Raw genomic sequence first — 9,929 nt, forward strand, 5'->3', positions numbered from 1 at the left:
CTTTCACAATGAAGCACACAGCATCTTCACGACATGGCGGCGGTGGCAACAACAATACTACAGGGAAAATAAAAGTTACGCCTTCTTTCTTTGCGTGAACATTTGGGCGGCGTTATGCAAATCTTCCCAACATAGTGATGTAGATATGTGGGGGCGTGTTAGAACGAGCCGTTTTAGGTAGGCGTGGTTGACTCTTAGAATATCTCTTTGGATTTGAGACTTTAGTCTTTGCAACTTTACAGATCTTCTTTATGCACCAAGAGCTTGTAACACTCCAAAGAGAAAGGAGTCATCATATGACCCCTTTAAACATTCAAATTAATGAGTAATTTACAATGGCTGCACAAAAAACATGACCAGTGCATGTTCTCTCCACTAGGGGGCGCAATAAGCCGTCCTCTAATTCCAAACACACTTTACTTGTCCATTACTGTGTAATGTTCTGCAGATAAAGTCAAAGAATTCAAAGGCAGCCCTTGTGTTTCTATAGTGCAAAATGTGTCTATTCTGGCTATAATTAAATTGTTACTGGTATTTTTAGTACTAAATATTTATAAAAATGTTAAATGACATATTTTACATATTTTATATGAATGTGGTTTGCTGTGTTTTCTTCAGGTTGGCGATGAGATTGTGCGTATTAATGGCTACTCCATCTCCTCCTGCATTCATGAGGAGGTCATCAATCTCATTAAGACCAAGAAGATTGTGTCTCTGAAAGTCCGCCGTAAGATTTTACAGTTTTCTATTGTCATTTGCAGAGCTGAATTTATTAGTTAGAGCAAAAATGAACTGCCTCTAATTCCACTGGGCTTAATCAATCGATTTAGCTCTTAGTTGCAGTGATTTAATCACAGTTGATTCACAGTTGAGCAGTTCATTAGGAAACTGTGTCTTCCTTCAGATAATTAATTATTGGGATTGCCGTTAGCTAAATATATTAATTATTAATTATTTATTTATGTATTTTAATTATTGCCATTGTGACACTCTCTTCACAGACGTGGGAATGATTCCTGTCAAGAGGTAATTTAGTTAGTAATTATACAGTATTCTCTGATATGTGGAATAGCTTTTATTAATGTTCTCTCTTTCCATAATGATATTGCTAAATTATACATTTGCCGTAATCAGCTCCTCTGAAGACCCTCTGAAGTGGCAGTTTGTGGATCAGTTTGTGTCTGAATCAGGGGTAAGAGTTTCCTCCTCGCGGCATCCTATTTTAAAGCAGCTCAAGTTGTTTTTTATTTAGTCCTGTTTTATTGTTTTGTCTCAGGAGAAAAAGACTAGTGTGGCTGGTTTGGCTTCGGTTGGAGGGAAAGAAATCAAGGAAAAGAAAGTTTTCCTTAGTTTGGTGGGCACCAAAGGCATGGGAATCAGGTAAGAGAGAGATTGGTTTATTATAACTATATTCACGACTACAGCACACAGATTAACTACATTGAAAATTATAATAAAAACCTTTATTTACTGGAATTGTGCCCCCAAATATGAAGTACACTGCATTTGTCTTTGTACTGAAATGCTGTTGTTTCTTTGGTGTCTTCACAAAAGCCTACTTTTAAAGCTACTTTAATTAGCTTAATCTTGTGACAAAGAATGAATTCCTAAATATGTCTTTTGACTGTGCATTATAGCATATCTAGTGGACCAACACAGAAACCAGGCATCTATGTGAGCAATGTGAAGCCGGGTTCAGTCTCAGCTGAAGTGGGCTTACAGGTCATTTCATTTAAGTCCCAGATTGAACTGCATTAACAGACCATTACTGTTTGATTTTAGCATAGTAACTCTCTACTATGTGTCTGTGGTTGTAGGCTGGTGACCAGATTGTGGAGGTCAATGGGGTGGATTTCACCAACCTGAGTCATCATGAAGTGAGCAGGATCTTGCTGAAAATGTCAAACAGCTAATTAAGAACCTCTGCATATTTAAACTGGTAACAGTGTTGGCTAATGTGTGTGTTTTTAGGCAGTGCGAGTGTTAAAGAGCAGCAGGAGTCTAACCATCACTGTCCTCACTGGAGCTGTAAGTTCACTGAGAGCCTACTAATACATTTCTGCCGTCAGAACATCTCAAAGACCCACCACAATGCTTTTATCTCTCCTCGAGGGGCTGTATGGAAAAGAAAACCATTTGCTTAGTATAAAACTGTTTTAACTGACAGCTACATATGAGGGCAATACATTGTGCAGATGTTGTTTGTATTGTACTGTATACCTCTTCATTTTTTATTGGTGTGTTTGTCTTTAAATGGTACTTTTGCATTTCAGAGATGGTAATAATGAAGGAGTTTCACAACATCAGCTTTTTTGCTTCACGTCTCTGATCTGTAGAAGATATAATGGATTGTACGGGTGTATTTGTGCACATATTTCTGTGAAAGTATTGATTTGTCTACTGTATGTTTCAGGGAAGAGAGCTGTTTATGACGGATGAGGAGCGGCTGGCGGCTGAAGCTCGTCGTGAGCTTGAAAGACAAGAGCTAATGCATCAGAAGAGAGTGGCATTAGAGACCAACAAAGTCATCAAAGAACAGCAGGAGAAAGAGCGCCAGTCAGTGAAAAAAAACATACACAAGCAGATAAAGCTACTTTACATTGATGCATCATTTCTTAAAATGTACCTTTTATTGTCAAAATATTGGGTACTGTTCTCTTGTGGTTAAAACAAAAATAAGTATCCACTTTATAATGGTTTTCATTATCATTAAAATACATCTTTACATTACATAATGCATCTATATGTACTTTCATGATCTGATGAATTGTCACCGCTGATGAAAAGGGGACAGATAATTAAAATTCCTGCATTAAATCGGCATGAAAATGTTCATATGTGCAATATTTTGCAGGAGGAAGATGGAGGTATCACAGAAGACTGCAGAGGAAGAAGAACGCTATCGCAAAGAGATGGAGAGGTAACACGTGTAATGTTGCCAAGCAAAAACATCTTCAAAGTAAATAGACCTCAGAAGGCAGAGTAGAGCAAATTGATGTTGATGAAAGCAGAGCTGTGAGGAATGGAAGTACAGATTGTTCTATATGTACTATACTGTAGGTCTAGTTTTCACAGCCTATTGGTTTTGGTCCAGTGGAAATGCGTTAAAATTTGTTGTATAATAAAGATGACAGTGAGAAAATTAAATTTGAACAAATTTAATCTATTGTTAAATGCAAAAGAGGTCAACTTCTTGTCATTTTTGTTGAGTGTTTTGATGTTGATTCCAAATATATATATATATCGTCTCAGAAATTATTTAGCAGGCTTGTCAGGATAGATGTCCATTGAATGTATGTGTCGTGTGTCTCAGAATTGAAGCCGCGGAAAAGAAGCACCACAAAGAGTGGGAAGAAGATTGGGGTTCCAAAGAAAAATCCAAATCTCGTTCCCCCTCCCCCTCCCCCTCTCCCTCACCCCCACCACCTGCACGTAATGCACCTTCACCCAAACCCAAAACCTCCAGTAAGTTGACAATACCTACAAAACATCTCCATGAACTTTGAACGCCTCTGTAGAACTACATTATTCTCTAAAGATCAAAGAACATGTTACCCTTTCCCAAAAGGTACCCATAATGCACTTTGCATTGATGTTGCTACTTTCTCCTCTGCATGAACAGATGTGCATTTATGTTGGGAATGCATCATCTCTTTGTGTGATCTTTGTCTTTCTGTCTGATCTTTTACCTTCTTGTTGTGCCTGGTTTATCAATTCCTGGTTCCATCAGCTGCTGAGTCCGATGAAGAAGAGCTCGGAGAAGTAAGTAAAGAATTCAGATGGCTTTACAGACAAAGACTCCCTTTGAAAAACTTACCCTTTTTCGAGACACTTCAACTGCATGTAGACTATCTTCCTTGTTACTTTGTTTGGTTGGATCTTTTGGTAGCTTTTAGATGGATGAATCTGCAGAATACACCATATCATGGTTGAGTTTTTGCATGGGACTTAATGTATCATTCTTACTCTCTTAGCATTCGGTTGGTTCTACCGTTACGAAGGAAAGTTGCCTACACTCAAAAAGGTACTCTGTGTGTGCAAGCATGTTGTGCTGGTTTGGTGTGCTAGAACTATGGAATATGTTGTTCATCTTGGAGATATGCCCGAAGTTATGGTTTGCATGGAAGTTGGATTGACCTTGGTGCAAAGTCCACCAGGTGTTCTCAAATCACTTTGGATATTTAGAAAGGAAAAGAGACCAAAAAGAAGAAGAAGATGTCCAAGACTGACACTCTCCCAGCTGAGAAAAAGAACAAGAAAGAGATGGAGTTTGAGCTGAAACTTGCAAAGGAGAAGGAAGAAATACTTGAGCGAGAAAAGCAGATGAAAATCAGCAGACTTCTTCAAGAGGTAACAGACTTTTTCCAGTGAGGTTACAGGAGGGTTTTTTGACTCAGATTGTACTCCTTGTTTAAAGGGTTAGTTCACCCCAAAATTAAAATTCTGTCATTAATTACTCGCCCTCATGTCGTTCCAAACCAGTAAGACCTTTGTTCATCTTCGAATCACAAATTAAGATATTTTTTAGCGTTATTTTTAGCGTGGTTTACGTTCAGTAGAATGCTGAACATAAACAGTGCTGATTACGTTGATTACGTTTTGGGGTACTCTCCAAAATGGCGGAAGACATTAACTCAGGGAGAAGAATTGTTGAATAAATTATGTTATTATTGTTTTCTTTGCGCACAAAAAGTATTCTCGTAGCTTCGTAAAATTACGGTTGAACCCCTGATGTCACATGTACTACTTTACCGATGTCCTTGCTACGTTTCTGTGCGTTGATCGTGGTAATATCCTTGCTGTCTATGGAGGGTCAGAGGGCTCTCGGATTCCATCAAAAATATCTTAATTTGTGTTCCGAAGATGAACGAAAGTCTTACGGGGTTTGGAACGACATGAGGGTGAGTAATTAATGATAGCATTTTTAATTTTGGGGTGAATTATCCCTTTTTAATTGTGTGTAATTGATTCCGTCTCCTTGGCACTTGACCTTTATTGCTCGAATGTACCCATGTGAACAGTTGTACCCTTTCCAGTGGTAGTCCAGCAAGTTCTCATTGGTATATCAACGTTTCCATGTTTGGATGTGGCTTTACTAATTCAACCAGGTGTCAGAAACTGAGAGGGAAGATCTGGAAGAGTCGGAGAAGGTGCAGCATTGGGTGGAGAGACTCTGTCAAACCAGATTAGAGCAAATCTCCTCAGTTGAAAATGATTCTTCAGAGGTAAAATCTATCCAGTTCAAATCCTGATGTGTGCTGGTCTTCTAGTCCATAGTTTGTTAATTCAGAGTTCTAAGCAATTAAAATGTAACTTCAGATGTCTCCAACCCGTTCCCCTGCATCAACTGGTCCCACCAATCGGAGGTTCCCTGGAGGCTTGACCTTGGCCACTACTGACCTTGATGACATCAACTTAGATGATGTGGACCAGAGTCTAAGGCAACCTTTGAAAAGACTTTCCCCAACCCCACCTACATCCAACCAAGCTCCCCCTCCCTTACCACTCCCTCCACCCTCACCCCGTCTTTACCACACATCCAACCATCACCCTCCTTCTCCAAGAACACAGCTCCCAATGCAACCCAGTCCTAGAACAGCCCCTCAACGCCCACCTTCTCCACCAGCCTTAAGGGTACCCCTTTCCTCAATAGGTCGTAGCCGACAACCTCCTGCCACCCCACTATTCTCCTCCAGGGGTCTGTCCACATCTCAGCCACCTCCCCCGCCACCACCTCCTCCCCCTCCACCACCACCGCCTCCTCCTCCACCACCTCCTCCACCCCTGCGCATGGAGGACAAGTACCATGTAGGGTCGTCCAACTATCCCCGCTCCCCAAGCTTATCCGAACAGGGAAGCAGGTTTGGGGACAATGGTTACCGACAGAGAGGTGGCTTCCACTCCACCATTCCCAGTGATCTCTCACGCCCACCCAGCCCGAAGTCTGACCACAACCTGACGGTTAGCATAGTTAATGCATTTGGCAGTGTGAGAATTGATTATGTATGTTGTATAGGGGTGGGAATCTTTAGACACATCACATTTCAATCCAATTAGATTCCAAAATTGATTCCATGTCACACGAATATTGCTGTCTTCACTGAAGTGAACATTGCAATCTACCTGTTTTTTTTTACCCACCTCTTATGTTGTACATACATGCGTGTATGCCTTGAGTGTGGTGTTTTGCAGATGAGGTTAACCATTGTTAGTTTATTATAGTTATTTGTCAGGAAACAGATAATCATTTTGGGAAAAAGCATGCTGTCATTCGGTTTGATGACCTTGAAGTGGTAGTGATTCCTATCACTGTTAGACTGTTAAATACTTTATCCTTGTGGCACAGGTGATGAGAAACACATCTCATGCTAGCAGGATATACACCTCTAATAATCCACTGGTGAGTCCTCAGTTTGTAAATGGTACATGCTGCTCTGGGTCTTCTGCTCCATTTTTAGCACAAATCAGACTTGCCATGCTTGTGTAACATCTCATTTAATGTCAGCTTAATGCAAACTAGCTTCTCTTTGAAGAGGAAATATCTTCCAACAGTTCTCCATGTCTAGATTTGGAGATTACTCTGGCACAACCTACAGGAAGTGCATTTCTAATTGAATATAGTTGGCACATATCTTATACGCTCTCAAAAAATAGGGTACTGTCACTGGGGTGGTACCATTTCATTAGGTACCATAATGTGCACTTCAGGCACTAATATGTTCCTTTAAGATACTAATATGTACCATTTAGGGGTAAATAAGGTATAATTATGTACCTTTTTACCTGTTTTCTGAGATATGGGGGGGAGGTGAAGAGTTATTAATCACTAGGATCCATTTCTCAATACTTAGGTCACCACACCTCACCTCACTTCACATAGTGAGCACAACAGACATCTATGTGGGCTAAACTGTGGACCATTTCCATTGCTTTGGCACAAAACATTAAATTATTAAATTTTTAAATTGCATAAATTGTTGACCTATGCTATTGTTATAGAAGATTAAATTGATCCGTATGAAGTGTTTTGGTAGTTGTAGTGCGTATTAGATATGAAATGTACTGCTATGAAAGTTGGTAAGGAGAACTGTGTGAAGAGTTTTGAAAAAGTGACCAAAGTATTTGCCTAGTGATTATAAAAAATAATGTAACCTTTGCTAAAGCCTAATGATCTGTCTTATTTTTTTCACGCTAATATAAAGAACCATGTGTCCTTTCTCTCAAAGGATCCAATAATCTATCACCTCACCATCTTTACTGCACTCTATACAATGGGAAATCAGTGCAATCGGTGTATTTGTAAAGCTCACAGACACCTGAATTCATAGATAATTTACCACACTGAGGCAATCCTTTTATGGCATGTGATGAGTGCAAGCATTTAGTGTGTGTGTGTGTGTTATTGTGCTGTGTTTTTAAGAGCCAGTCATAAATATGTGTGTTTCAGCCCCCAGAGATGCTCAAACGGATGGTCACGTACAACACGTCCTTTAAATCCAGCAAAAAACAAGTAACTGCCATCATTACTTAGAATTACAACGCCTCTCTTTTCTTTGAGTGAAGTCTCAGCTGTTTGAGTGTGTATATTAAATTTCTAACAATATTTCCCTGGAGGATATTGGTCAGATGTATCCTTGACGTAATTTAAAACTAGTTCCCTTTCAATACTCGCATTGTGTCAGTTGTTGATGCTTTGGGGAAACTCAATTTCTCTGACATACTGAAGTTCAATTCAGTGTTCATTGAATCATGTTTATGCATGTGCATGAACAAATGGCTTTTCATCCCAGTCTATACGGCATGACTTAGTGGTTTTGGCCTTGTCAGCCTAAAACCTGACTCTTCTCGCCTTTAAGCAATTCTGCCCCAGTATGGGCTCTCAGCAGTTTATCTAGGGCCCTCATTCCCGACTGCCCATAGGCTGGGCTTGCAGGGTGGGTTCTTCATTCTGTGCTTGTAGCATGGCGCTATAGGATTGCATTCCCCAAAGTATCAGCAACTGACGCAGTGCAATTAAACTGTATTGAAAGGGAACCGAGATTACGTTACGTACTGAGTAGTGTAGATGTTATTCTGTCCTGGTAAATGTCTACTTCATTTCTTGTGTTTGACATTTATGTTGTAAACATCTCTTTAAATACTCAAGGACATCAGGTGTATGATTGCAATATTGTGCTTATTTCGGTTAAGACATATTTTCACCTTTCCATGATACTGAACTGGTCTTTCAGTCACACTTATATATTCTCATGCAATCATACTAGTTTGCTGAAATCATACATCTTGTTTGCTGTGAAAGCAGCCTTTGAGTGGATCTAATATTCACTGCACAAATGGGAGACTCCAACTGAAGGTTACATAATATTAGATTGCCTCTGCACCAAATGGAATCTCGGTGTACGTTTTCATCTTTTATGAGGGAAAGCATGACCAGAAGTCTGTGTTTTTCCGTTTCGTTGGTTCTGTGGGGGTTCAATCTTAATTGATTATTTGTCTTGATGGAATGCCAGTGGTTTTGAGTGTGTAGCGAATGGGGAAAAGCCTTTATATTGTATGTAAACATCATTGCAGATCCAGAACCAACTGGAAAGCTACCAATGGATCCAACAAAGCAAACACATCCTTTCCCAGTATTAAATATGTTTACCATGTTGTACAGTACTGTAGAAAATGATGCAATGTGTTGTACTGTTTCTAATATCATGATACATCCGTTTATTGTCTTTATACAGTATATTGTTCAAATTTGTATTTAAAAAATAAAGTTGGTCACATATTTAATATATAAACATATTTCTAAAAAAAAATACTATTAGATTGTTTACATGTTAAATGTTTTAAAGTAACTGAGTGCACCTTTAAAGATCAGATGCTTTTTATAGATTGATTTAATGGTCATGCCAAACTAATAAGGCATGTTTTTAAACACAGATCTGGCTTTGCAGTGAATGGGTGTCGACAGAATGAGAGACCAAACAGCTGATAAGAACACAATGATCTACAAGTAGTCCACACGATTTCAGTTCATCAATTAACATCTAATGAAGCAAAAAACTGTGTGTTCGTAAGAAGCAAATCCAATATTAAGACATTTTTAACTTTAAACCGTTGCTTCTGGCTAAAAAACAAGCTAAAATACTAATATTAGACTACTGTAATATATGCAATGTTATCATAGCCCATGTGCTCTTTCCTTGTTCTTCAAGATTTTACAGAACAATCCAATCCTGGGTGACAGTTTGTGACAAATTTTCTTTTTGACGAATTGTATGAATTTGTTCATTTTTATACAAGCTGTTTACGCCCCAGTGAGTTTTTGGTTTAGGGTTGGACCTTCATGTTTAGTTTTATGGTAAAAATTGTATGAACTGACCACAAATTCACTAAAATGTAAAATTGTTAAATTTTCCCACAAGATTGGGTTGGAAGAACACTGAAATGTCGTTATTTACAGTATGTATTTTACTGTTATCATTAACAAAGCTGCACAAGGATCTTATTATTGTTATTAGTTTTGAATGAGAAATGAACAATTTCAGAGTACAATGTCATCAATAGCACAATGTAGAATCTCTAAGGTCTTAATTGCACAATTAGCGTAATTACCATAATTTCGACATGACAAATGCTACAAAATAAATTCTGCTGAATTATGTTAATTTTCCTACACCTTTGTTACAGAAATAGCGTGGCTGTAGTTATGCATTCATTTTCGATATTAGAAAGTTAAAAGAGCATAAGCTGTTGCAAATGAGTATTGAGTCTTAGCATTTATGTGGTTAATGTCTGCTATTTGTGTTCATATATTTTCTTTTTTTTTTCTGGAAAATGTGAATCACAAGAAAGCACACATGGTCACACATGCTATAATGATATCTTCAGCAAGCATCATCAAATATAGATGAAGGCTTGAAAGAGAAATGCAGCAG

The 9,929-nt window shown here is 38.6% G+C and overlaps 1 protein-coding gene across 1 annotated transcript in view; it reads left to right on the forward strand.

The window, feature by feature from the left end:
• Positions 1–6,779, forward strand: part of LOC107549256 (harmonin-like) — a 15,664-nt gene extending 8,885 nt beyond the window's left edge. Inside the window, exons 5-20 of the mRNA XM_016230268.1 lie at positions 619–727; positions 1,002–1,026; positions 1,135–1,192; positions 1,277–1,380; positions 1,638–1,722; positions 1,818–1,877; positions 1,972–2,028; positions 2,414–2,556; positions 2,855–2,920; positions 3,314–3,465; positions 3,731–3,762; positions 3,975–3,992; positions 4,186–4,350; positions 5,109–5,225; positions 5,320–5,961; positions 6,347–6,779. Coding sequence (XP_016085754.1) covers positions 619–727; positions 1,002–1,026; positions 1,135–1,192; positions 1,277–1,380; positions 1,638–1,722; positions 1,818–1,877; positions 1,972–2,028; positions 2,414–2,556; positions 2,855–2,920; positions 3,314–3,465; positions 3,731–3,762; positions 3,975–3,992; positions 4,186–4,350; positions 5,109–5,225; positions 5,320–5,961; positions 6,347–6,487 — 1,974 coding nt within the window. The 3' untranslated portion in view covers positions 6,488–6,779. The remainder of the gene's footprint in view (positions 1–618; positions 728–1,001; positions 1,027–1,134; positions 1,193–1,276; positions 1,381–1,637; positions 1,723–1,817; positions 1,878–1,971; positions 2,029–2,413; positions 2,557–2,854; positions 2,921–3,313; positions 3,466–3,730; positions 3,763–3,974; positions 3,993–4,185; positions 4,351–5,108; positions 5,226–5,319; positions 5,962–6,346) is intronic.
• Positions 6,780–9,929: the final 3,150 nt, after the last annotated feature.

The sequence above is a fragment of the Sinocyclocheilus grahami genome, unplaced genomic scaffold (assembly GCF_001515645.1).
Source record: "Sinocyclocheilus grahami isolate Dianchi unplaced genomic scaffold, SAMN03320097.WGS_v1.1 scaffold367.1, whole genome shotgun sequence".
NCBI classification, from domain to species: domain Eukaryota; kingdom Metazoa; phylum Chordata; class Actinopteri; order Cypriniformes; family Cyprinidae; genus Sinocyclocheilus; species Sinocyclocheilus grahami.